The sequence below is a fragment of the Dendropsophus ebraccatus genome, chromosome 8 (assembly GCF_027789765.1).
Source record: "Dendropsophus ebraccatus isolate aDenEbr1 chromosome 8, aDenEbr1.pat, whole genome shotgun sequence".
Classification (NCBI taxonomy): Eukaryota; Metazoa; Chordata; class Amphibia; order Anura; family Hylidae; genus Dendropsophus; species Dendropsophus ebraccatus.
Window position 1 is genome coordinate 110391450 of NC_091461.1, and position 27998 is coordinate 110419447.

A 27998-nucleotide genomic window follows, 5' to 3' on the forward strand; every position below is an offset into this window, starting at 1 on the left:
TTTAAAGAAAGCAGCTGCTTTTTTTTTCTAATCCTGGAAAATCCCTTTAAAGGGTATAAATTGTCACCTATCTTGTAGTATCTGACCAGGGGTCCAACTACCAGATCCCCACCAATCATAAGAACAGGGCTTCTTTAGCCTCTGAGCTAATCTTGAGATGATTCCTTCAGAGAACAGGAACATAGGAAAGCTGGGTAAATCGCCAACACTGCTACTGACCCGCTCCAGTTATGCCTCAATGGATAAATGCGCCATAGTCCTACTGGCAGCCATATTGGAGATCAACCCAGAATTCCCAGAAATTGATGAGGAGAAGGGGAGGGGGATGCTCTCGGACACAGCTTGCATCATATGTATCACAAAGAAAAAAAAATATTACGTTAAACATGTTAAAAAAAAAAAAAAAAAAAGCCAACAAAAATTTTTACAACAAAGAACACTGACTGAAAAAACAAAAACAAAAAAACAATTAAAATTAAAAATGGCGCCCATCACGGTAATCAACGCAGAAGTGACGAGCGATTGTCTCCGGTCTGTGCGTAGCAGGGAGACGCAGCGGATGCAACGATTTATCGGATTGACATTTGTTTTGTTAGGAATTTCCGTTTCTCCTGTACATATATATATATATATATATATATATATATATATATATATATATATATCCAGCAAACAGGAATCTATACAGAATATTACACCAGATATAATTTACGGGGAAAAGGGGCAAAAAAAATCATTTAAAACGTTCTAAATGTAAAATCCCAAAATTTCATTAACACTGCGAATGGCCCGTGACTGCAGCGAGGAATGGAAATAACTGAAAACATAAGACCAGAAAGTGGTGGAAGGTGAGGACCCCCCCCCGGGTGGGGATGGAGACCCCGTAGTGCCGCCATCTTCTTAGACAGTGTAGCCTGTAGTGATCCTAGTGGTGCTGTGGTGTGGGATCCGCTGCACCGGATGCATCACATGACCACAGAGGTTACGCTTTGCCTTTTAAAGAACCCTGGCCAATGCCATGTCCCATGTGGCCTCTTGTACACTGACGCCCAACCCCGCTACCGGTCAGCGAGGGCAGAGGATGCCCCGGACTTATAAGTCGGGAAAGCGACTCGGATCCTCTTTGTATTCTTCCGGTATCGTGAAGATTGACTCCTCAAACTCTCCATAGCGGAATTCTTGAAACGTTACTGTGGCCGTGATTGTTGGGAATACGGGGATGTCTGTGAACAGAAGAACACACGGGATGTCACAACGGAAGCAGAAAGCAACACAGGGGGCTGACGGCCAGGACACTAGAACGTGGCACTGCTGCTAGGAAAGTTCCAGACACTTCCCCCTCCTGTTGTCTCTGCTCAGTTTGTCACATGGTTAACTCACTATAGTCAATGGCTACTAACAAGAAGTGATGTAAACAGGTGGTAAAGTGGTCAGAACATTGCTAGCAGAGGTCACCCTGGTCAGACCACCAGTATAATATACTTTCCACTTTGACATTCCTGCCCTATACCATAAGGAGTTAAAGTCACAGCCCTCCAGCTGTTGCAAAACCACAATTTCCATCATGCCTGGAGAGCCAGATCTAAAGCTTTGGCTGTCCAGGCATGACGGAAATTGGGGTTTTGCAACAGACGGAGAGCCGTGACTTTGACGCCTGAGGTTTAGGACTTCTGCCAGTAAACAGAAACCCATTAGCTTATATCCATCATGTACATTGGTTAGAAGAGCCATCAGCCTGGACTCCAGGTCAGGAAGGCCGTTCAGCTCTGGCCTATGCTGATACACTGTAGCACATCAGCTGTGAGAGAGTAGATTTGCTATTCAGCATTCATAGACAGAACAGAGTCATGGAAAGATATTGGTTACAGAGCCGTTCATTGCCATGATAGATGTCATTGGGTCAGGGGCCTCCTGCTTGTGCTTTTGCATCAAATGGAAAGTCACAGCTCACGACATACTGGAAATTCAAGTTCTGCATCAAGAACTATGAAACAGTCATACGCCGTAGACACAGCTGATGGATCGGCACTTGGATTTTTCACACAGTAATCTGCACTGTTCCTATTGGTCTTTCACCAGAACACACGTGGTATAAGACACAATAACGCAATGACTCTTTTATAACCAGTCTTGCTATGTAGCCTGGGATACAGGACTACAGCCATAGACATAGCACCTGCCGATGACTGAACCCCAATACTGGTGTGCTGTGGCAGCTCACTTACCTAGTTTTACAGGGAATCCCGGGGGAAGCTTCATCTGTACAAATTCTCGGAGTTTATTAAAGTGCTTGAACGGTGCGATCACCTCAAGGACATTCAGCAGACTGGAAGACAACAACAAAAAGTTATCGCTATCCAATGTGTCAGCCATTCACTCATTAGCCTTCCCACTTGTGCATGAACCTCTATGGGGGTCTGAGGTAGAAGAGGATGTGGAAACCCGTCTAGCAGAAAGCCCAGCAGAGAACACAGAACTTCACTTCCTCCAAGCAGCTTAAAGGGGGTTATCTAGCTTTAGAAAAACATGGCCACTTTCTTCCAGAGACAGCACCACTCATCTCTAGTTTGCAACCTGGAGTTTAAGGTAACACTGTTACCCCCTTTTTGCATTCTGACTCCTCTACACAGGTGTAATGGGTACATTTAGCAGTTTTCATACCTTATTTTACATGATACGTCATGGTGCTTGTTCCAGTAATAAGTGATCTGCGGTTTGTGCTATCTGGGCGGGGCTGTACAGCCGAAGCGGCCATTGGTATAGTGAGGCCTAGACCTTTAGGCTGGCCTGTTCCAATGGTCGTAGAGGGGCGGGGCCAACTGTGGCGTTTTGCAGTGCAGATAACCCAATCCACAGATGATAAAAGATCACTTTTTACTGGAACAAGCCCCATAACGTATCATATAAAATAAGGTATGAAAACTGCTAAATTTACCCTTTACACCGGTGTAGATACGTCATAATGCAAAAAGGGGGTGACAGTGTCACTTTAATTGAAAACCACACCAGAACTGGAGACAAGAGTGGTGCTGTCTCTGGAAGAAAGTTTTTTTTCTAAAGCTGGATAACCCCTTTGAAGGGGGTAGTGCCACCATTAGAAGTTACCCCAGATCTAAAGAATGGGGGATGACGAGACTGATCGCAGTGAGGAATAACGTCTATTGGTGGGACAACCCCATTTCGTAACATGAGAATACCTCCGTTAAGGATCCCCTTGAGATACACTACAAGGACTTCTCCTCTCACATGGTTCTCCATAGATCTAGAACATCACTGCAGAAACTTACGATTCAATTCCCAGAGGGAAATCCTGGCTCACGGCGATTGTTGCTTTGAAAGTTTTCTTATTCTCTTTGCAGACAAGTTCCCTTCCAAGATGCGGAGCTCTGGGGTCAAGAAATAACGGCAGGGATTACATGTGATGCGTCACCTATTGGCTTCCTTGACAGTGATGGCCCCAGGTTTATATATTACAAACCATCGCAGCTATCAAATACTTACTTGCCATTTTCAGCAGACATGTATTCTTCCCACGTAATGGTGTTGGGAGGTGGAGGGGTCAGTGACTGTCTCCGTACAGGCTGCAATGAGATTATAGGATTAGCAGGGGTCTGGTTAATACATTTATAGGAATATATAACATGCTCAGAGATACCGTACCTCAAAGTTTTGTTCCATGAGGTTGCCCCCTTTGCTCAGGCTCTCCATGATGGCTTTATTGCGCAGGATGTCCTCTTCGCTGAGATGTTCTCTCCTTTTGCGAGATTCCAATATTAACCCATTGACTAAGTAGAAGTCTGCTAAAAAGTTTCCCACACGTTCCTACAGAGAGAAGGAAAAATCTGGTTAGACGCATCCAAAGAGATCTGGAGCGGAGATGATGTCGGGATGGAATCCATATTGTAGTGTAGGGTCCTATCAGCTGTGACCGGGGCCACCAGCATCTCACATAATACAGAAGTAGTAACCAGTAAGTTTCTCCACTATATCAAATAGGGAAGGGGAACTTGTGGCCCTCCAGCTGTTGCAAAACTACAATTCCCATCATGCCTGGACAACCTAAGCTTGGAGGATTGTAGTTTTTCCACAGCCAGCAGGCTGAAGGTTCCTCTTCTCTTTTATAAAGCCACATGGAACACCAGGTGTCTCTTGACTGCTGCAGAACCTCTTTTAGACAATAGGGGCAGCCTTAGGTTAATGAGACAGGCCAGGTTTGACAAGGTTAGGTCTGCTCAGCAACAGACCACAGTGTTGTTCTCCTTGAACTTTGTTACATGGCAGCTAATGCAGCGTTGTGATCCACAAGTGGCCCTGACCTGACAATTTCCGGCCATTGATCTACAATAGATTTCTGGTCACAGTCACGGCTATTTGTGGGTTGCGTTGTGTACTGTAATACAATGACACAGCTATCAGTGTAGTCTTAGCCTGCGTTCACCTTCTGCCGATTCAGTGCCGAGGCTTCCCATGTCCCCTGGCCGGGCCTTGCACTTCCAGCTACACAATAAGATGACAAGACATTAGGTTGCTGAAACCAGTGATTGGCTGAGGGGGACGTCAGTGAGACAGGACCCAAAGACTAAGGCAGGTAGGCATGGGCTGTTTGTTATTTTTACCGGCCTGGCAGCTAATTAGTTAAACATGGCTGTCACTATAGGGCCATAGACTATTATGGTACTGAGTATCGTAGCAGGTTTCACTCCAAAACTTGTGTGTAGGGAAACTCCAGATGAAACTTTAAGATCCCACGTGGACAGAGGGAACATAATAAAGATTTATACCCACAGCACCACAAACCTCCTGAACCTATCGTCTCCTGTTTTCCTAAAGTTCCTGTGTCATTATGACCCATGGGCACAAAATACCCACTCAGCCAGGCAGTGACTGCAGGGGTGTCCCACCACAGTCACTGACTGGCTAAGCAGGCCTTTCTCAGTTGTGACGTTGCAGAAAGCCAGCAGGGCCAGTGAGTGGTGCCTCTGTGGCTATGGAGCACGGGGACACGTAAGTGTAACACTTTATTATGTTCCCCCAACCTCTGCCCACCCAGGAATTTTAAGTTTCAGCTTGAGTGGAACAGAGATGCAAAACCACACACATCTCCCCATCTTTACATCTCCCCATATCGTGTGTGGGGTTTTGCATCTCTGTTCCACTGAAATAAATGGAGCTATATTGTAATACCACACACAACCTGAGGACAGGGGTGGTGCTGTTTTTGCAAGAAAGTAGCTGTTTTATCTAATCCTAGGTAACCCCTTTAACAATGCCTATAGCACAGTGCCAGACACAATGGGGGTTTCAATCACTTACTGTGTAGAAAAGCAAAGAGTAGACCACCAAAGCAGAACAGAGGGTTTCAGCATACTACTACTAGCTATACTCCTAACAGGGAATAATGGGAAAAGCTTATTCAATTGAAATAATTTACTTCCCGCACAGGTTTCTAATCCTATTGTACATGATCAGAGTTTGCATGTCACTATCCTGTGTCCTCGGATAACCTGCTGGAGGGCATCATGGGGGCAGGACAAGGGAACGGGGAGGTTTGAATCATCGGACAATACCTTTTTGTCTGAAAGAATCTGTGACGACTCCACATATCAGCAGAGACAAAAACCAAGTGCTCACGAACTCTGCAGCTCCTTCAAAGGGGGGGGTCAACAAAATGGCAGCCCTCTAGCTGCTGCAAACCTACAATTCCCATCATGTCTGGACAGCCAAAGCTTTAACCAGGCATGATGGGCGTTGTAGTTTCGCAACAGCTGGAGGACTGCAAGTATGACTTCTGTGACTTAAAGGGTGCTTGAAAGTATGTTTTATAAACAGCACAGCCCCTTTAAATCAGCACATGGCCAGCATCTTGGCAGCAAGTAAAGCCTATTACAAGTCAAGTATTATAAAAAAAAAGTCTGCAGAGACTTTCTCCTGGAGGCTGCTGACTTAGCAAGACCAATAAAAGAGAAGTAAGCCCTTCACGAGATTCATAGTTTCCCATAAAGGAAGCGCTCATACCGTTTTATCTTCCCTGAAAAGCCAGCCTGTTTGGGCGCGAGAGAACGTGATGGACTTAGTCGATAAGGTTGCAGAGTATATATCACTGCTCATCAATATGTCCACTTCTTCCTCCGTCTCCATTTCTGACTCCTGCAAAGATGGTGAAAGTAAAGAAATGTAAGCTGGGGGCAGTGATGTCTGGCAGCGGCTTTCTCCTCTCCCTGTCCAGAATACATGTGGGCTCAGTGGTCACTCACCTCATGATGTATTCTCTGGTAAACCTTCTGCTCATTGTCTAAGACCACGAATGACTCGGAGGGGATAGCGTCTCCGTTGAAGATGAAGCTGAGGTCCCCCCGTTGGCACTTCATGTCGGTGAAGTCTATGAGAGTAGTGTCAAGCCTGTAATAGGAAAAACCTTCACCTTATAAAACTGAAACAGCGAGAACAAAGGAAAGAATATTGTGTTAATTCTTAAATTTGCGCTTCAGCTTGTAAGTGACAGTAATTTAGCTCTGCATCACAGAAAGGGTTAACAGCAGGAAACTATATGTTTCATCGCATCAACTCCTCCTCTGATGACCCGTGATCTCCGCATATTTTTACTATTTGCAGGCAGCCTCAAAACTGAGGTCGGTGGGACATAACAGTCCAAGGAGGAAGCAGTATATAGTTTCCTACTGACAAAACCTCCGACCTCCGTTCCGAGACTGCCTGTAAGTAGGAAAAATGTGGGGGACTCCAGGGGGGAGGTCAGGGTCATCAAAGCAAGAGCCAATGTGATGAAGCATATAGTTTCCTGTGCAACTGATGCAGAGCTTAATTACTGTGCGAGACTTTTAGACTGCAGCACAAGAAGGGTTAACAAAGATGGGGGGGGGGCACTTAACTGCTGGGCACTGCATCTATGCTTTTAACTATAAGGGCTATTTAATGACCCATTTGGGGATTTTACAGGGGAAACCTGCACAGTGGGGAATACCCTACAGAGTGTGGTATTGTGTGTGGTATTACAAGCCAGCTTTATTCACTAAACTGAGCTGCAAAACCCCCACACCCAAATGGAGGATAAGAGGGGGCCTTGATTCTGAAATCTCAGCCAACTCGTTTAAGTCCTGGTATAATGAAAAAACGATGGGATGACAATACATATGTCACCCCAGCACAGTATTGCTGCCACTATGGGAAAAAAGAAAACTTTTGAGCTGACCGCTTTCCTTTTTGCTGCTTATCCCCACCGCTGCCTATGGGATTTACCCAGGACTAGAAAAAACATGGTCACTTTCTTCCAGAAACAGCGCCACTCTAAGCAACTCTTGCAACTAAGCTCCATTTACTTTACTGGTATTCCACACACAAACTTGAGACAAAACTGGTGCCATTTAGGGAGGAAAGCGGCCATGTTTTTCTAATCCTTTAAGGGGCACCATCAGGAAGTAACACAAATATAACTTGTTGATGTCTCCCTATTGCGCCGAGGATGAAGGTATGTCTCTTACCAGCATCCTCTGCGCCATTCCTGTGCATAGTAGTTTACTCCTTGGTCCAATTATGCCAATATGGTTCCTTGCAGAACAGTATAGATCACATGTGTCAAACTCAGGCCCTCCAGCTGTTACAAAACTACAATTCCCATCATGCCTGGAAAGCTAAAGTGAAAGCTTTTTTTTTTTTTTAAATGTTACTTAACGCTGCGGTTCTCATGCTCGGCGCTGTTCCCTTCCGGTGCACCATTCTGGCTTTATGCACATGAGGCGGGCCCAGCGCCCCCCAGTGTACCTGATGGTACATGCGCTTTAACAAATCAAACAGTAACCATTTAACCACAAGAAATAGGGCACCATGACTATTACCATAGAAAGTGTTACAAAGCCTTGTACATAGAGAACAAACAATATCCCCTGAAGTCCGTCAGAAGGAATGACACCCACCTGATATTAATACCTTGTTTATAGATCTTGCATGCATCAGAAGGCAGGATACGGGACAGTAAAGGCACTGGACGGGAGAGAAGATGGCATCTCATCACAATGCAGTCAATGGAGAGACATATACAGATGGAGAGGGTCTCCCTTACTAGTGGGGCTGCTCAGAGGAAGCGCTGACTACTTACCCCAACTTTGAAAATCCCAGTGAAGTTCCAGGTAGAAATCTCCCAGCTGTAAATGCACAGAATGAGCAGGTTACACGGAGACATCATGGACAGATACAATACAATCATCCGTAATGTGCACGCTACCTCTTTTAGGGCGTTTAGCAGGCGAGGTCTCTTCTCCTCCACACTTTCCCTGGATTGCTGCTTCAGCTTTCTCAGTAACGCGGTGACTGAAATATGAAAACAATTATGGAGATTGCGGCTTAGTCTGAGATAGAAGTGAGAGGAGAGACTATATCACAGCTCAGTGTAGTGATGGCAGATAGAGGGGCCTTATATAATCTGGAACGGGAGATGGAGATGAGCAACACTTCCCACTTATACCCTCCCCTACACAGTGGCATCACCAGCCCAATTACTCCTCCCCCAAATAGTGACATCACTAGCCCATCCCAGTTACCCCTCCCCCAAACAGTGACATCACTAGCTCATCCAAATTACCCCTCCCCCAAACAGTGACATCAGCCCATCCCAATTACCCCTCCCCCAAATAGTGACATCACTAGCCCATCCCAATTAGCCCTCCCCCAAATAGTGATGTCACCATACCATCACAATAATGCCTCCCCCAAATAGTGACATCACTAGCCCATCCCAATTACCCCTCCCCAAACAGTGACATCACTAGCCCATACCAATTACCCCTCCCCCAAATAGTGATGTCACCAGCCCATCACAATAATCCCTCCCCCAAATAGTGACATCACTAGCTCATCCAAATTACCCCTCCCCCAAACAGTGACATTAGCCCATCCCAATAACCCCACCCCCAAATAGTGACATCACTAGCCCATCCCAATTACCCCTCCCCCAGTTATGTCACCAGCCCATCACAATAACTCCTCCCCTAAACAGTGACATCATCAGCCTATCTGAATATACGCTGCCCCAAATAGTTACATCACTAGTCCATTCTAATGACCCCTCCCCTAAATAGTGACATCAAGAGACCTTTCCAATTACACTTACCCCCACAGTGACATCACCAGCACTTCCTGGTCAACCCCCTCCTCCCCCCCCCACCCCCTTCAGAGAGACATAATTTTACATCAGAGACAAATCATGGCGGATAATTGCTTGCTACAGACTGGAACCGGAGATCAGCAGCGACTTCACCAGCCTTTCCCTAAGTAAGCCCTTGAACTTCAGTCACATCAGCCTTACCCCAGAAAAATCACCACTCTTACTAATTAAAGGAGTTATCTACAACTATAATATGGCTGCTTTCTTCCAAAAACAGCACCACCCCTGTCCTCAGAGTGTGTGTGGGATTACAACTCCCCACGCTACCTGAGGACAAGAGTGGTGCTGTTTCTGGAGGAAGCAGCTATGTTCTTGATAATCCTAGATATCCTGAAAGGCCGTGTTCAGGCCCCTTCATTCTCTGCAGACATTGGACCATCTCAATCCTAAAACGATGCAATATCCTGGTTGTATAGCAGGCAGGAGGTGATGGGGCCGCCACTTACATGTCCTTCTTGCTTCTGTCATTATGTGATGGATCATGTAACCCACAGCCCTCCAGCTGATGCAAAACTACAATTCCCATCATGCCTGGACAGCCAAAGCTGAATTGTAGTCTTGCAGCAGCTGGAGGGCCGTGACTATGACCCCATAATCTCATAAAGCTGAGGTGTAATGTCATTCTGGAGGCGGCACATCCTCAGTATGCCCCAGCTGCGTCCGGAGACCTCCCCGATGTGCCCGCGGCAGCAGAAAGACCTGACACAAGTTGTCAGGATTTCACACTCAGCACTTACAAGACCTTAAACATCGGCCAAAATCCTAACCTCCTCCTCCCCCGCCGCTCCACCTCGCTGTCAGCGGCGGGGACACACGACTGAAGATGTAACGTAAGGAAAGCTGCTTACTCATCTGTCTGTCTCCATAGCTGATGGCCTCCGCCAGCGGGCTCCAGCCCTGCGCGTTCTTCACCTTCACCGGGGCGTTGTGCGCCAGAAGAAGATGAGCACATTCTGCACGGAGGAGAAGATACAAAGATTTACATCAGTATAATGGATTGCAGCTCCTAAACCTACACACCCGTATAACCCCCCCAACATCCATGTCTGGAGGAGAGCATTGAAGGGGTTAATCAAGGCCTCATAAAACATGGCCGCTTTCTTCCACAAACAGCAACACTCCTGTCCTCAGTTTGGGTGTGGGGTTTTGCAGCTCAAATCCATTGTATGGAGCAGAACTGTAATATCACACACAACCTGAGGACAGGGGTGGTGTTGTTTTTGCACAGACATAGCCGTGCTTTTTCTAATTCTCAACAACTCAGATAACCTTTCATCAGACTGAATAATGGAAAAGCTTGTTAGGAAGGGTAGTGCGCCCTCTGGCTACCAGATCAAGGCAGTGGCCACATGTCTATCACTTACATGTAATGGGCTGTGGACAGGAATCGGCCGTGTTACCCTATAGCCATAGGCACCACGCAGCTTTTCTAAGGTCACAAGGGCTGCAGTTTCCTGGACATGAGGCCATTGGGTTATTACATAATCCATGTTCTGTGGTAATACAGCCCAGTGTACATGGGAGGGGATAAAGGAGGACTGGAGCCCCGCCTGCGGTAATAAGGAACCAGGAGCGAATCGCTATCCGTGTGCGGTGACCGGTCGCCCCATGCCTGCTGAATCAGAGCATTCTCCAGACCGGGAACACTACACACACTATGATCCTTGTATTACATGTCACTATTGTTACTTATTATATCAGTACAGCACACAGGCTGGAAATTACAGTGGGTCTTTTAGGTTCATAAAACCAACAAGCATAAGCAAACACGTGGGTAAAGTTAAAGGGGTTATCTAGCATTAGAAAAAGCACAGCTACTTTACTGCAAAAACAGTGCCACCCCTTGTCCTCAGGTTGTGTGGGGTATTACAAGTCAGCTTTATTCACTGAACTGAGCTGCAAAACCCCCACACCCAAATGGAGGATAAGAGGGGTGCTTGATTCTTAAAACTCGGACAACCCCTTTAAGTCCTGGCATCATGAAGAAATGATGGGATGGCAATACATGTGTCACCCCAGCACAGTATTGCTGCCACTATGGAAAAAAGAAAACTTTTGAGGTGACAGCTTTCCTTTTTGCTGCTTATTCCCACCGCTGCCTGTGGGGTTTATCCAGGATTAGAAAAAACACGGTCACTTTCTTCCAGAAACAGCGCCACTCTAGTCTCCAGGCTGTGTGTGGTATTGCAACTAAGCTCCATTCACTTCACTGGTAATTGAGCTGTAATACCACACACAAACTTGAGACAAAAGCGGTGCCATTTCGGGAGGAAAGCGGCCATGTTTTTCTAATCCTTTAAAAGGGGCACTATCAGGAAGTTACACAAATCTAAACCTGCTGATATCTCCCCTATTGCGCCGAGGATGAAGGTATGGCTCTTACCGTCATCCTCTGCGCCGTTCCTGTGCGTAGTAGTTTACTCCATGGTCCAATTGTGCCGATATGGTTCTTTGCAGCACAATATAGATCACATGTGTCAAACTCAGACCCTCCAGCTGTTAAAACACTACAATTCCTATCATGCCTGGAAAGCTAAAGCTTTGGCTGTCCAGGCATGATGGGAATTGTAGTTTTGCAACAGCTGGAGGGCCCAAGTTTGACACCCCTGGTATAGATCTTCTATGCAAGTCACAGAGCACACCAGCCGCAGCTGTAGCTTTACAAAGGTGAAAAAGAAGATTATGCCATGCAAGGCTGGGAGAGGGGCAGCAACTAGTCATCTGGGCAGGAAGCTAGTCACCGCGCAGTGCAGGGATGACCTGTCTCTCTGCCTGTCAATCATCCCTGCACTCTGCATAACCAGGACAGCACCATAGGGTTCCCTGTCACCCCAGTAGTCTATGGACCTTATGGCAGATGCGGCCCTGGCAATCATGGCTGCCCCTAAAGGACTCTCAGCCAATCTGTGGATTTGGCTACTGCAAAATGACAACTTCTGACACGCACTGAAAGTCAGACTGGGAGTTGCAGTTCTGCGGCAGCTAAGGAGGCCCCATGTGATGCAGGAATCATAGCATTTCTTGTATTTGTCGCTGCACGTACCTTTATGGCCCAACATCACGGCGAGGTGTAACGGGGTATTACCTAGAAGAACAAAAGAAGAGATGAGAGGAATGCAGACGGCGGGGTATAACAGGGAACAAGAGGTATACACTGTGCTCTGTAATCTGCCCCAAACAACCCAGCCGACTGTTTACAGAAGCTCAACCCTATCTGGCTGCTACCACAGACATCCATACAAGTCTGCAAATACTCAGGTTATTAAAGGGTCACTGTCACTTTTTTTTTTTTGCAGAAATCAATAGTACAGGCGATTTTAAGAAACTTTGTAATTGGGTTTATTTTTATCATGAAAAAGCAGTTTGAAGCTCTCCCCCCCCCGTCTTCATGGTTTTTAATGGAGAGGGGAGGGGTACAGGGAGATAAGGCACCAAACAGAACAACAAAGAGTCAATTTACAGCTACATCACCAGGCTATCTCCTCTGAAGTCAGCACTGACCTCTCTGACCACTGAATAGCGGCTTTCACACAGGTCCTGCTGTGTAATCCTTTGTTCTCTGCTGGTGACTAATCTCCCCCCTCCCCTCTCCATAGGTTACACAGGGCTCGACTGATGTAAAAGTCGAGATTTCCTGATAATGAGCAGCGGATGAGAGAGAGGAAGGAGGGAGGGGGGGCCTGGGGAAAGGCTTTTTGAATGCAGATAATGGCATATTTGCCTAATAAACCCAATTACAAAGTTACAATATATACAATAGTGACACTTTAAAGCTTAGAAAAATACGACAGCTTTCTTCCAGAAACAGCGCCACCTGTCCTCAGGTTGGATGTGGTATTACAGCTTAATCAAACAAGATTTCGTGCTGCCAGGGCATGCTGGGGGTTTGGTTTAGCAACTGCTTCAGGCTGGTGATTCAGCTTTTTAGAATACATTTTTCACTTCCAGATGTTGCAAGATCACAACTCCCACCATGGGGCTTCTCAGGGCATCTTGAGAGTAGTAGGGGAGCTACAGATTAGAAACGTCTTCATCATCATCCAGGAATAAAGAGTAATATAATCTGCCATGTCCCTCCCCATCCTTATTATTGGGGTCACCACTTAAAAAAGCAAATGAGAAGCCGTGGGTGAAGGCGGCAGGAGAGCCGGTGAGGACGCGCGGCATATTGAGGCTGACAGATCTGGGGCAGCCAGCGCGGCAACTTACCCTGATAAAACTTTAAGCAGCACTTTATATGAATATTTCAGGGGCAGGAAAGTGAAGTAAGTGATGTGTAAAGTGGCTGACAAGACATACGGCCTTGTGAGCTGGGGGTGGGGGGTTTAACTTAAAAGGGGTAGTTCATTAAAAAAAATTTAAATTCTTTCAAAGCCACTGGTACCAAAAAGTGCCAGAGATTTTAAATTTACTTCTATTAAAAAATCTCAAATCTTCCAGTACTTATCAGCTGCTGTATGTCCTGTAGGCAGTGGTGCATTCTTCCAGTAGTAATCAGCTGCTGTATGTCGTGCAGGGAGTGGTGTGTTCTTCCAGTACTTATCAGCTGCTGTATGTCCTGCAGGAAGTGGGTTTTTTTCTTACCAGTCTGACACAATGCTTTCTGCTGCCACCTCTGTCCATGTCAATAACTGTCTGGAGAAGGAGCAAATCCTTGTAGAATATCTCTCCTGCTCTCCAGACTGGAAATAAGCAACTTCCTGCAGGACATGCAGCAGCTAATAAGTACTGGAAGGCATGAGATTTTTTTTTAAAAGAAGTAAATTTCAGATCTCTGTCACCAGCTGATTTGAAAGAGAATTTTTCTTTGTTGCTGAACTACCCCTTTAAAAGGGCGGCCTATAGGATTGTCAAATATGTGGCCTGCCAGCTTTTGCAAAACTACAATTGCCATCATGTCTGGACAGCCAAAGCTTTAGGCTGCATTCACACGTCTCGTAAAACTGTCCGTGGTCGCGGATCGCTGCGAGGGGATCTGTGCCGCGATTCTCCTTAGGGTCACGGATTGTGTGAATGAGCCCTTAGCTTTGGCTGTCCACTGTGTCCAGGCATGATGGGAACTGTAGTTTTGCCACAGTTGCAGTTTGACAACCCTGGACTAAAGGCTTCTGTGCATGGTCTGGGGTCCTATCCTTGTGGTGTGAAATTGACTGACACTTCCTGCGCGGTTCGTGTCACACATGGCGGCCCGGCCACGGTGTTTTAATCTAGAAGATTCTCTGCATGCTCCTTGCAGCCATTGACGCTCTCTCCCTTGCGGTTACCGCGACTCCTAGAAGCACAAAACTCAATTAGCAGAAATAATCCATAACTAGATCGCAGTGAGAGCGGCTTCTCCTAGGCGGCCCGGCGGATAAAATTAGCGCCATAGACTGTGCAGAAAGTCAGATGGCGGCACGGAGCCCCGAGAGCAAAACGCTGGAATGAACAGAAGGTTCTGACAGGCGGGAGAGAGAGGATATAAAAAGACGACGTGACTAATGCCGGCAGCCAGGAATAACGCCTGCAGATCGCAGCGAGCGGCACGTGTGTCATTCATAGAAAGAGGACGAGGATTACTGGAATCACCTCCGCAACAGGGCCCGTCCACACCAGGGGTGGGAGCTTAAAGGGGTTGTGTAGGCTTAGGAAAACATGGCCGATTTTCTTCCAGGAACAGCACCTGTCATCAGTTTGGATGTATGGATCTGCAGCTCAGTTCCATTGAAGTGAAAGGAGTTAAGTTGTAATACCACACAGCACCTGAGGACAGGGGTGGTGCTGTCTTTGCTAATAAGTAGCTGTGCTTTTGTCTAATCCTGGATAACCCCTTTAATTGTTACAGATACGGAGCTCCAAATCTCCAACATAGACAAGTACAAATTCTGACTATCTGCAGCCACCACTAGGGGGAGCTTTCTGCATACACTTCTATGAGCACAAGAATAAAAATGTTTCATACACAGATGAGCCCCATTTAAATGGGTTACAAAAACATGGCTGCTTTCTTCTAGAAACAGCACCACTCCCAATCTCAGTTTGGGTGTGGTATTGCAGCTCAGTTCCATTAAAGTGAATAGGGCAGAATTATAATACCACATCAGTTTCTTCCTATTCTGGATAACCCTTCAAAGGGGCTGCTCACCAAATTTTTTTTTACTTTAAAATCAACTGGTGTCAAAGTGCCAGAGATTTGTAATTTACTTTGGTAAAAAAAAAAAATCTAAAGTTATTCAGAACTTATCATCTGCTGTACGTCCACCATGAAGTGGCGACACAGCGCTCTCTGCTGCCACCTCTGTACATGTCAGGAACTGTCCAGAGCAGTAGGAAATCCTCATCAGACTAGAAAGAATACACCACTTCCTGCAGTACATACAGCAGCTTATAAGTAATGGAAGATATGATATTTTTAATAGATTAAATTAAATGGAACCAGTTGATTTTAATTTTTTTTTTCTTTTTTGTGAACAATCCCTTTAAGGGGCTCAATTCTCATCCTTAAACATGATAGGAGTTGCAGTCTGGCAAGAAGCTGGAGCTGCAGCAGATTCTACCACCTCTAGAACTGGGCCAGGCATTCATTCTCTATATAGCCGTCACAGGCCAGACATGTACAGGACCCAACGTCACCCCCATTTGTGTGTGAGAGAGAAGAGGTGACTGTGCACCCGAGTGTGTGAGGAGGAGGAGGAGGACGGGTTACAGGATGCAGCCATTGATTTACTGTCTTATTTATAGCGGATATCACAGGAGCGGCACTTATCTGCTCTCAGCGCTCCTTCTCCAGGATAAAAGTCTGTCTTAAAGGGACTATAAACCCCCGGACATGGACGGCGGATGCTTGTAAGGTTTCTGGCTGTGGTGATATGTGGTGCCCAATAGGTCCTGACTGTCAGCGACGCAACCGCAGCTTCTCTCACTATGGATAATGTATTAGGACATCCCATTGTATACTGATACAGGGAGATTTATCAAATAAGGTGTAAAGTGAAACTGGCTCAGTTGCCTCTAGCAACCAATCAGATTCCACCTCTCATTTTCATAAGAGTCTGTGAGGAATAAAGGTGGAATCTGATTGGTTGCTAGGGGCAACTGAGCCAGTTTCACTTTACACCATGTTGGATAAATCTCCCCCATAGACATCAATCCGAAGCTGCTCCCCTTCTGCATGTATAGCTTCCTCCATTCTTCTGGTTAGACTGACTATATATAATGTTGTATATCTGTGGTGACGGGGCTGAATACAGTCTACTGTTCTCTGTTATCAGCCATTAGTAATGACATCTACATACATAGATGTGACGAGGTCTCCTCTGAGGTTGCTGTACTGTTTAGTGGCCATTCCCATAGACGCATCTGTCAGTTTTATAGGGTGGGAAGAGTTTGCTTTCTTTGCCTCTGCTACAACCCCCAATGGTGACATGTATAGCGGGGGGAGAACTGCTACAGCTGCTGCAAAGACAACAGCCCCCACCTGCTGCTCCAGGGTGGCCCTCCCGAGTATGGACTAAAATATCCAGAACCAACAAGGGCTTTTTCACTCCTGATGGTTCTGGATGATTTAGTCCATACGCTGTAGATATTGGCCACCCTGGAGCAGCGCAGCAGCAGGTGCCCCCCACCGATTGCTGGAATGAATAGGTAGAAGCGCTCGGCAGCATGCACAGTGCCCCTCATCCATGCTCTAACCAGTTATAGTGAGCAGAGTATAGAATTGTATGGGGCTACAAACCAAAGGTCCCATAGACTTCCATTATAGCGGTTTAGAGTGGAGATGAGGAGGCACAGCACATACATGCTCCTGCCCCTTTAGAGAAAATCTATAAGGGTCTCAGCACACAAACTCCCACTGATATATAAACTTTTGATGTGTCACTATGACATGCGAAGTTTGCCCAAGTGACAGGTACTCTTTAAAGGGGTTCTCCTTATCTTGACACATTAAAGGGGAGCTCTTGTAGGTCTCTTCCCTTCATCCTTGGCGTCGCTCTGGTACAGTTTTAATGTACATCTAGTAAGGTTTGACGCACTGCCCCGCCTCCAGAGCGACAATCCACCACTGGCCGGCCCGTCCCTTCTAATGTTTATCACTGGAGTGGGCCGTCCAGGTCAGGCCGGTGCTCCCAATAGCCTTCCCAGAGAGACTATTACAATGCACGGGAACAACGCAGAGGATGAAGGTGAGAGACATTCCTTCATCCCTAGCGCCTTATCCTTGGAATAGGACATAGCTAGGATGAGCGGGGGTGGGGACCCTTGGAATGTAAACTGAATGGAGCACATGGTTAGATCCCCCCCCCCCACACACACAATCTCATGTAGTTATGTGTTATCCCATAGATACTATGAATATTGTATAACCCCTTCAAGAGATTCATAGAAAAAAATCTGTATTTACAAGCAAAAAGAACCTCAGTTTTTCATGGCTCCTCAGGGCATTTTTCTGCAGAATGGGTCCCTGCAAATCCAAACTTTTTTTTTATAGATTTACATTGAAAAGTAAATCAGAAATCATAAAAATCCAACAGCTGGTAACAGCTGTACTATGGCTGATATAAGTACAGGTCACTGTTTTATGGCCATTATCAAAGTGACGCTTGTAACTGGGCAGCACTAAGATCAATGGGAAAACTTTACAGCAGTAAAACAGGTGTAATATGGTCGCGCTATTAAAAAAAATAGCATGTGTGAACTGAGCCCAAGACCACGGTAAGATTCTGGTGTAAAACTTGCTGCGAGTCCTGTATATACTGTGTACGTCAGTGCTTCCAGTCCTCGGGCCTCACCAACAGGTCATGATTTGAGGATTTCTTTAGTATTTCACAGGTGATATAATTGTACTCAGTGCATCAGGTATTAGCACAAGTGTCCTTTGTATGGGATATCCTCAAAACATGACCTGTTGGTGAGGCCTGAGGACTAGAATTAAGAAGCACTGGTGTACGTGCTGCATATAGCCTGCGCTGCGGACTCACCAGAAGAGCTTACACTCCATGGGTGACACCCAGGCTGAGAATCCCATGTGGAATGTAACATATAGGCTGCGGATGGTTAAATATTCAACAAGCTCCCAGCTCTCCAGTAAGGAAGAAACAAAAACAAAAACCCACAAGTGTAATCGCCTGTTGTGGCCGTCATCATGTAACTCATCATGTCCGTTTTGGAACTAATTTAGGCTGGGTTCACACTATGTTTTTCCAAAAAAGCGGATGAAAAACAGATTGGAAAAAACGGATTCATGTCTATGCATCCATTTTGATCTTTTTTTTTTTATTGAATTCCATAAAAAAAAAAAAAAAAAAAAAAAAAAAAAAAAGATCAAAACTTTTTTTTAACAGACACCAAAATAAGGTTGACTATGTGTACCTTAAAAAAAAAAAAGTAGTTTTTTTTAAATAATGGAATTCAATGGAAAAATGGATTAGAACGGATGCACACACATGCATCCGTTTTTTCTATCCGTTTTTTGCAAAAAAGGAATGTGAACCCAGCCTTATTCTCACAGATCTCACCCTGTAACCCATAGGGGACGTAAACAGATTATGGACCTATTCACACATCTGTAGGTATGATGGGGCCGTGACTCATGCCATAAGACATGCTTTCCGGCCATAGTATGGATCACTATTCACCTAGGAATGGGTCCATGCAAAAGAAGATAGCTACAGATACACAGCCATAGCGCCGTCAGTAGCTGCGGCCATGGAGAGCAGGACAGACGTGTGTTACCACATTGTGGCCCTGCACATGCCTGAAGCCACGACCCCTCGTGTTCTCCAATAGCCACGTGGGAATTTTGGCAGCACAAGGGGGCTTGATATCAGACACAGACAGAACTGCAACGTGGAGCCACGGCCTAATAGTAAACAGTAGAGTAGCTGAAGAAGTTGAATGCAGCCCTAGGGAGTCCTGGAAAACATGGATACAACCTTTGGCTGTATCTATGTTGAGTTTGACACCCCTGATCTGGAAAGTCTGTGTGCCCCATAACCAGCCAGAAGTCGGCCACGGAGACATTAATAAACCTGCTCCATCTTTTGTTTTAATCGTCCCAAAAAATGATAAATGAAGCAACCTTGAAGAGATGTGGTGGGGGGGGGGGGGGTATGGTACTGCGACCTCTGTGCCCCAGGGGATTTCTAGATCTGCACCCCAGCTCCTTTCATATGAAACCACAGCTCCACTCATTCTCTATAAAGCTGCCAGAGAGCCAGGTAAAAGACCCTGCTCTTTAATGGAGCTGTGGATCACGTGCCGACCTGCGGTTCCATTTATAACAAAGTAGCTGTGGTGCTGATCTGTCCCCCCTGAAGGCAAGGGGGACAATATGAGGTCACTAAAACAGTAGGGAGTAATGGTTCATCACAGAGCCAAATCACCCGCAGTTAAAGGGACACATCAAGATAAAAAAAAAAAAAAAAAAAAACAACTTTCAAATCAGCTGGTATCAGAAAGTTATATGGATTTGTAATTTACTTCTATTTAAACATCTCAAGTCATCTAGTACTTACCAGCTGCTGTATGTCCCACAGGAAGTGGCGTATTCTTTCCAGTCTGACACAGTGCTCTCTGCTGCCACCTCTGTCCATGTCAGAACTGTCCAGCAGCAGGAGAGGTTTTCTGGTTTAATGTTTTCATTAGTGTTTTTTTTTTTTTTTAAGAACATATTATAAAAGAGAAAGTCTATAAGCACCGACTTTAGTGCCAATGGAGTTTATGGATGGAATCATTCTTCTGTACACACACACAATGACCATGAGAAGTTTTCTATGGGGATATGGACAGTTCCTGACATGGACACAGGTGGCAGCAGACAGCACCCTGTCAGACTTGATAGAATACATCACTTCCTGAAAGACGTACAGCAGCTGATAAGTACTGGAAGGCTGGAGATTCTTAAATTGAAGTAAATTACAAATCTATATAACTATCTGACACCAGTTGATTTGAAAGAAAAACAAACATTCTCACCAGAGTTCCCCTTTAACCCCTTAACGACATCGGGCGTACCCATACGCCCCCGTTGCCTGGGCTTTAACGCAAACGGGCGTATGGGTACGCCCGATGTTTCCCCGATCGCTGCGTGTTCACACACAGCGGTCGGGGAAGATGGCCTGCTATAAATCATAGCAGGCCATCATAGCTTCACGGCACGGGGGGTGGTTAACACCCCCCGTGCTTACGATCGCCGCTATAGGCTGATCAATTCAGATCAGCCAATAGCTGCGATCGGAACCTTTCCGGGTCATCGGTGACCCGATGACCCGGAAAAAAATGGCGGTCGGTGCTGTCCGAGGACGGCACCGACCGCCATTACTGTAAAAAGTAATGGTGATCGCCGTGCCACCGGCCCGATCGCCGTGAACGGCCGGCCGGCCGTTCACGGCGATCGGGCCGGTGGCACGGCGATCAGAGTCCCACAATATAGTAAATACCTGCCCTGGACCCCTCAGCTAGGTAGCCGAGGGGTCCAGAGCAGGTATTTGTACATTACTCACCTGTCCCGGGCTCCTGATCGGCGTCTTCCGGGTTCGCGGCGTCCTCCGTCATTCCGTTCGGTCTTCGGGTCTTTCCGGCGGTCCCCGTCGTCTTCTCTCGGCTATTTTCGGCTCCAGCCTCGTCATTTTCCGGATTTTGCGCTCTGCTGCCCCCTAGCGGCTGATATGTGTAATACACTTATCAGCAGCTACAGGGATATTCAGAATGTAGAAAAAGGTTGTTTTTTTTTTCCAATTTTTTTTTTTTTCTATTTTCCGCACCCTATCGCCGCTGAGTGTTGATCAGCATCGCACGAAAGTGCGCTGCTAATCAGCAACTCCTCCTTTTTGGCGTAGGGTGTTTTTTTTCTATATCCTACTGCCACGGTCTGCTTATAAGTGCCGCACATAAGTGCTGCATTTATCAGCAACTCCATTGTTGGCGTAGGTTTTTTTTTTATACTTACTGTAAAAAAACACGTAAAAAACACTACATTACACCACACTACATTGAATAAAGTTTGACACTACACCACTACATACCCCATATACCAATCCCCGTATAAAGATGGCCCCCAGGGTGTTTTCGGCGTCAGAGGGATACGTTATTATTGCCCCCGACCCCGAAACAGCCAGTGAGGATGAATGGGGGGGATCCTTCTTTCCTCCATTCATCCTCATCATCCTCATCATCCAGTGACGTGTCTGGGGGTAGCGTAGCGTACGCTGCCCCCCAGACACAACTTTTCCGCCAGTACCGTCCCAATAAGAGATGACGGTATGGTGTGAAATTCTACAAACTCTGTGAGCGTACCTCAGGGTACACTTACAGATTTCGGGTACGTGCAAACTGCGGAATGGCGAAGGATAACCCTTTGTGCATTCCGCAGCTGGCACCCGCCGGCGGACTAATGCGGGCGCATGTCTCTACCCGTGTCATAGACTCCAATCTATGCACGGGCGGAATCCGTCGTCCATCCAAAGAATGAACACGTTGGACGGAGAGCGGAATCCGCCCGTGCATAGAATGGAGTCTATGACACGGACGGAGACGTGCGCCTGCATCAGTCCGCCGGCGGGTGCCATCTGTGGAATGCACGAAGGGTTATCTGTCGCGATTCCGCAGTGTGCATGTACCCTTAGAGTGTATGAAGGAAGGGACACTCGAATCCAGCCCCCAGATGCCCACTCCCCCCCCCCATCCTTGGAGTTAGTGGGAAGGTCGTTCGGGAACTGATCTTCCCACTGCTGGATAAAGGTCACCACCTGTACGAGGATAACTTTTATACCAGCGCCCCCTCTTCTGGTCCCTCGGTGCCCGAGCTACTGTAGCTTGCGGCACGATCCGAACATATCAGAAGCCGTAATAGAGCCCTAATATTTAGCAGCCATGGAGCGGACCCAGCGCTTCTGGATATGAAGGACCCCGGATCGCACCAGGACAACATTTTCCAGGTGACGTCCCCCACACTGGAGAACAGGAGACGCCAGAAGAAGTGCAGAGTGTGGGGTAACAGGGGGATCAGGAAGGACACCATTTTCCAGTGTGACACCTGTCCTGATCACCCCGGCCTCTACATACTGGATCGCTCCAAGGCGCACCACACGTCACTGGGGTTCTACATTATCTAAATTCTGTCCCTTATTCCTATTTCAGGGGTCACGTTGATCCGGGGATTATTCTGGTCGCCATTATGGAGTCGGGAAGGAATTTTTCCCCTGTGATGAGGCTACTGTCGTCTGCCTCACGAGGGGTTTTTGCCTTCCTCTGGATCAACACAGGTTGAGTTTGATGGACACCTGTCATTTCCAACCTTATAAACTAATAATTGCCCTAATACCCCCAAATAAAATAGAATTGTCCCTTTTCCCCAGCTAAGTAGGTATGGCCGCCATTCCCATTAGAGGATGCCATGATGCAATTACAAAGCCTCTGTGCGGCCAGGACAGTAGAAACCCCCCACAAGTGACCCCATTCTGGAAACTACACCCCATAAGGAATCTAATAAGGGGGGCAGCGGGGATATGGCCCCCTGGTGACGGCCACATTTGGGACGTGAAAGTGAAAAAAATTGTATTTTTTATTTTCTCGGCACATGTTCTACGTAAGTGCCCGTCACCAGGGGGGTCCATATGCTCACTGCACCCCTTGTTAGATTCCTTATGGGGTGTAGTTTCCAGAATGGGGTCACTTGTGGGGGGTTTCTACTGTCCTGGCAGCACAGGAGCTTTGTAATTGCGACATGGCCTCCATCCTCCATTCCAGCCTCTAAATGGCGCTCTGTCCCTTTGGTGACTTGCCCTGTGCCCATATGGCACATTATGCCCACATGTGGGGTATTTTCGTACTCAGGGGAAATTACCCTACACGTTTTGTGTTCATTTTCTTTTTTAACCCCTTGTGGAAATGGAAAAAAATCAAGGCTAGACCAACATTTAGTGTAATTTTTGTAAAATTTTTACTCTAAATTATTAATCTTGTCATGTTTTTTCATTTTCACAAGGGGTTAAAAGATAAAAAAAAACATTTAATGTGTAGAGCAATTTCCCCTGAGTACGGAAATACCCCACATGTGGACATAAAGCGCCATGCGGGTGCAGGGTAAGCCTCCGAAGGGAAGAAGCGCCATTTGGTTTTTGAAGGCTGGATTTGGATGGAATGGATTTCGAGGGGCCATGTTGCATTCAAAAGGCCCCTGTGTTGCCAAGACAGTTGAAACCCCCCACAAGTGACCCCATTATGGAAACTGCACCCCTCAAGGAATGTAACAAGGGGTGTAGTGAGCATATGGACCCCACTGGTGACGGACACAAATGTGGAACAATGTGGCGTGAAAATGAAATATTACATTTTTTACACTATAATGTTGGTTTAGCCTTGAATATATCATTTTCACAAGGGGTTAAAAGAGGAGAAAAAAAAACAAAATGTGTAGCACAATTTCCCCCGAGTCCGTAAATACCCCACATGTGGACATAAAGCACCATGCGAGTGCAGGGTAAGCCTCCGAAGGGAAGGAGCACCATTTCGTTTTTGAAGGCTGGATTTGGATGGAATGGATTTTGAGGGGCCATGTTGCATTCAAAAGGCCTCTGTGTTGCCAAGACAGTTGAAACCCCCCACAAGTGACCCCATTATGGAAACTACACCCCTCAAGGAATGTAACAAGGGGTGTAGTGAGCATATGGACCCCACTGGTGACGGGCACAAATGTGGAACAATGTGGCGTGAAAATGAAATATTACATTTTTTACACTATGATGTTGGTTTAGCCTTGAATTTATCATTTTCACAAGGGGTTAAAAGAGAAAAAAACACACAATATGTGTAGAGCAATTTCCCCCGAGTCCGTAAATACCCCACATGTGGACATAAAGCACCATGTGGGCGCAGGGCAAGCCTCCGAAGGGAAGGAGCGCCATTTGGATTTTGGAGGTTGGATTTGGCTAGAATGGATGATGAACGCCATGTCGCATTTACAGAGCCCTCGTGGTGCCAAAACTCTGGAAACCCCCCACAAGTGACCCCATTCTGGAAACTGCACCCCTCAAGGAATCTAACAGGGGGGGGAAAGAGGATATGGACCCCTTGATGACGGGCACATTTGTGCCATGAAAGTGAAAAAATGAAATTTTTCCCTTTCACGTCACATTGTTCCACATTTGTGCCCGTCACCAGTGGGGTCCATATGCTCACTGCCCCCCTTGTTAGATTCCTTGAGGGGTGTAGTTTCCAGAATGGAATCACTTGTGGGGGGTTTCCAGTGTCTTGGCAGCACGAGGGCTCTGTAAATGCGACATGGCCCTTGAAATCCTTTTCAGTGAAATTCAGCTTCCAAAAGCCAATTGGCGCTCCTTCCCTTTGGAGGCTCGTCCTGCGCCCCCTTGGCACTTTATCGCCACATGTGGGGTATTTCTGTACTCGGGAGAAACTGCGCTACACATTTTTTGTCTTTTTTTGCCTCTTATCCCTTTAAGAAAATGAAAAATTGAAGGCTAGAACAACGTTTTAGTGTAAAAAATAAATTTTTCTTTTTTCACGCCATATTGTTCGGAAAATCTGTGAAGCACCTGTGGGGTCCAGATGCTCACCGCACCCCTTGTTACATTCCTTGAGGGGTGTAGTTTTCTGAATGGTGTCCCTTTAGGGGTGTTTTTTAGGTTTTGACACCCCAGAGCCTCTGCCAACCTGAAGTGGTACAGTCAAAAATGACCAAATATAACGGAGGCGTTGAAATTCACTAGGCGCTCCCTTATATCTGAGGCTTGTGGTTGCGTCAAATAGCGCAATAGGGCCACATATGGAGTATTTCTATTAACTGCAGAAACGGGGCAATAATTATTGGGGTGCATTTCTCTGGTAATAGGTTTATAATTATGAAAAATATTGGATTACAATAAAATTTCTGCACAGAAAATTAAAATTTTCTAATTCCTTACACACTTAGCTTTTATTTCTGTGACTCCCCTAAAGGGTTAAAACACTTTCTGGATGTGCTTTTGCAGAGTTTGGGGGTGCAGTTTCTGAAATGGGGTGCTTTGTGGGGCTTTCTAACATACAGGCCCCTCAAATACACTTTAAACCTGAACAGGTCCCTAAAAATATCTGATTTTAAAATTTGACTGAAAATTTGGAAATTTGCTGCTAATGTTTTAAGCTCCCTATTGTGTAAAAAAAATGAAAAATAGTTTAATAAATGCCGCCAACATAAAGTAGACATGTTGCTAATGCTATTTAATATATAATTTATGTGGTATAACCACTTTCTGTATACGCAAAAAAGTTTCAAAGTTGGAAAAATGCATTTTTTCACATTATTTGGGTTTTTTTCATAAAGATTTGTTATGAGTATCGACTCCAATTTACCAGAAATGTAAAGTACAATATGTCACGAGAAAACAATCTCAGAATCAGCCGGATAGGTAAAAGCATCCCGAAGTTATTAATGACTAAAGTGACACTGGTCATATTCATAAAATTTGTCTCTGTCATTAAGGCCATTTCAGGCTCTGTCCTTAAGGGGTTAAAGTGACAGTACCACCAGGCTCAGGCTGAAGCACTGGAGGCGGGAAACTCACCCCTAGTGGAAAGGAACCCCAGCACCTCCATGACGTGACTCCATTAGAATCAATGGAACCCTATCATAGAAGGGCTAGGGTTTCCTCCCACTAAGGGTGGGTCGGCCCGCCTCCAGTGCTTCAGCCGTGGCCTGGTGGTACAGTCACTTTAAGCTGTCTGCCCCAGAGTTCAGACCCCTCTACAACCTAATAAGATATTGATGGCCCACAAATAATCAATATTTCAGCACTCCCCCCCCCCCCCTCTGTTTTTGGGCTTCAGACCATGACGCTTATTCCCATCACTGACCCTGAACGTTACACGTCCCAGCCCTGACAGCCGAACCTGATATACATGAAAATCACATAGGATCAATAAACTTCTCATTACATCCAGCAGCCGAGAGGACGGGAAAATGATCCCAAAGGGGGATATAAAGAGGAGTTATGGAAACCGCGCTCAGGGATCGGATCACATGAATTTCTGCACGTAATCCACCCACAAACTGGGTGCCCAATATACGGCTTCCCCATGGTTGGGGAACTACAACTCCCAGCATGCTACAGGCTGGTAAATATTACTCTTATGCAGCGATCCCTAATATATAGCGTTCAATGTATAGCAATCCCTAATGTATAGCGTACAGGTACAAAACTACAACTCCCAGCATGCTACAGGCTGGTAAATATTGCTCTTATGCAGCGATCCCTAATATATAGCGTTCGATGTATAGCAATCCCTAATGTATAGCGTACAGGTGCAAAACTACAACTCCCAGCATGCTACAGGCTGGTAAATATTACTCTTATGCAGCGATCCCTAATGTATAGCAATCCCTAATGTATAGCGTACAGGTGCAAAACTACAACTCCCAGCATGCTACAGGCTGGTAAATATTACTCTTATGCAGCGATCCCTAATGTATAGCAATCCCTAATGTATAGCGTACAGGTGCAAAACTACAACTCCCAGCATGCTACAGGCTGGTAAATATTACTCTTATGCAGCGATCCCTAATGTATAGCGTTCGATGTATAGCAATCCCTAATGTATAGCGTACAGGTGCAAAACTACAACTCCCAGCATGCCCTGACAGCCTTCGGCTGTCAGGGCATGCTGGGAGTTGTAGTTTTGCAACAGCTAGAAGAAAGCTGGGTAACATACTCAATTGAATAGCTACATGTAATACCCTGTTTGACCAGTGGTGGCAGCATACACAGTAACCCCCATCATCCTGGTGAGGCTTCCTCTATGAGGGAGATTTATCAAATATAGTGTAAAGTGAAACTGGCTCAGTTGCCCCTAGCAACCAATCAGATTCCACCTTTCATTTTCCAAAGAGGCTGTGAGGAATGAAAGGTGGGATCTGATTGGTTGCTAGGGGCGACTGAGCCAGTCTCACTTTACACCATGTTTAATAAATCTCCCCCTCTGAGCTGTGACAGGAAATAATCCGCCGGTTACCACAGTGACGGACACGGCATCTCCAAACATGTCAACAAATGTGACAAAACTACAGATGTACCAGGACAAAGCCCCGCCCACAGTGGGCTGGACTCTCCCATCAAAAGGGGCGGAGCTTAGAAATCCTCGTTTTGGAAAATAAATTTATAAGCAAACAAAACTGCGGCCGTGACTCACCCCGAGGATAGGGGGCGGGGCTAAAGCGGGTCACATGACCCCAAAACGAGCTATCAATTCCAGCGAGGTGACCGAGGTCACGTGACGCTAGTGATGAGCCTGGGTGACATTGATTGACAGCCTTACCGTGGTTGTCCTTCTGGCTGATGCTGTGGGTCCTGATGAGGGACGAGAGCCGGCGGATGTCCCCCTTGAAGACGCACTCGTGTACGGGGTAGTAGGTGCCGGGCTTGGTGTCGCCGTCGTTGTTGGCTATGGCCGGGTTGGAGGGGGCGCGGATCACCCGGTGGTTGTTGAAGCTTTTGCTGTTGCGGTTCTTGCGGGTGAAGGTGCCCCCGGCCGTCGCCTCCTCATCGGGCTCCAGCAGCTCCTCATCCTTACATGGCTTGTGGTCCCGGCGGAGGGAGCGGATCTTTTCCCCCGTCATTGGAGCAGCGGGGACCGGGGAACTCAAGGGAAAAGAATACGGGCCGCCCCGTATGGAAGGGAACAGAAGCCCCGAACATGCGGCTCACACCCGAGATATCCGACCACGAACAGAGCGCATCCTCCTCCGCCTCCTCCTCAGCGCAGCCACCGACCACCCGCGGCCATCTTACCGCGCCGCTATCGCGTAGTCTGTCACCTCCGAGAACTCAGCTACATCGGTGGGCGGGGCCTAACG

At 46.5% G+C, this 27998-nt stretch overlaps 1 protein-coding gene across 1 annotated transcript; it reads right to left on the bottom strand.

Moving 5' to 3' along the window:
• Positions 1–27991, bottom strand: ANKRD13C (ankyrin repeat domain 13C). The gene is made up of 13 exons (XM_069981428.1): positions 27461–27991; positions 12219–12260; positions 10024–10128; positions 8237–8322; positions 8111–8156; positions 7929–7995; positions 6255–6399; positions 6016–6147; positions 3661–3822; positions 3502–3581; positions 3288–3386; positions 2226–2326; positions 1–1223 (listed from the first exon to the last, which is right to left on the bottom strand). The coding sequence occupies exons 1-13, from the start codon at positions 27759–27761 to the stop codon at positions 1093–1095; spliced, it is 1497 nt and encodes a 498-aa protein (XP_069837529.1). The 5' UTR covers positions 27762–27991; the 3' UTR covers positions 1–1092.
• Between the last annotated feature and the right edge of the window lie 7 nt (positions 27992–27998).

What these genes read in the sequence shown, in the direction of transcription:
- ANKRD13C (XM_069981428.1), bottom strand. Translation starts at nt 27,761, where the DNA reads ATGACGGGGGAAAAGATCCGCTCCCTCCGCCGGGACCACAAGCCATGT. An exon ending in TGCTAAACGCCCTAAAAGAG is followed by an intron (nt 8,157 to 8,236) that starts GTAGCGTGCACA and finishes GTGCATTTACAG; the next exon opens with CTGGGAGATTTCTACCTGGA. An exon ending in ACCAGAGAATACATCATGAG is followed by an intron (nt 6,148 to 6,254) that starts GTGAGTGACCAC and finishes CCATCTTTGCAG; the next exon opens with GAGTCAGAAATGGAGACGGA.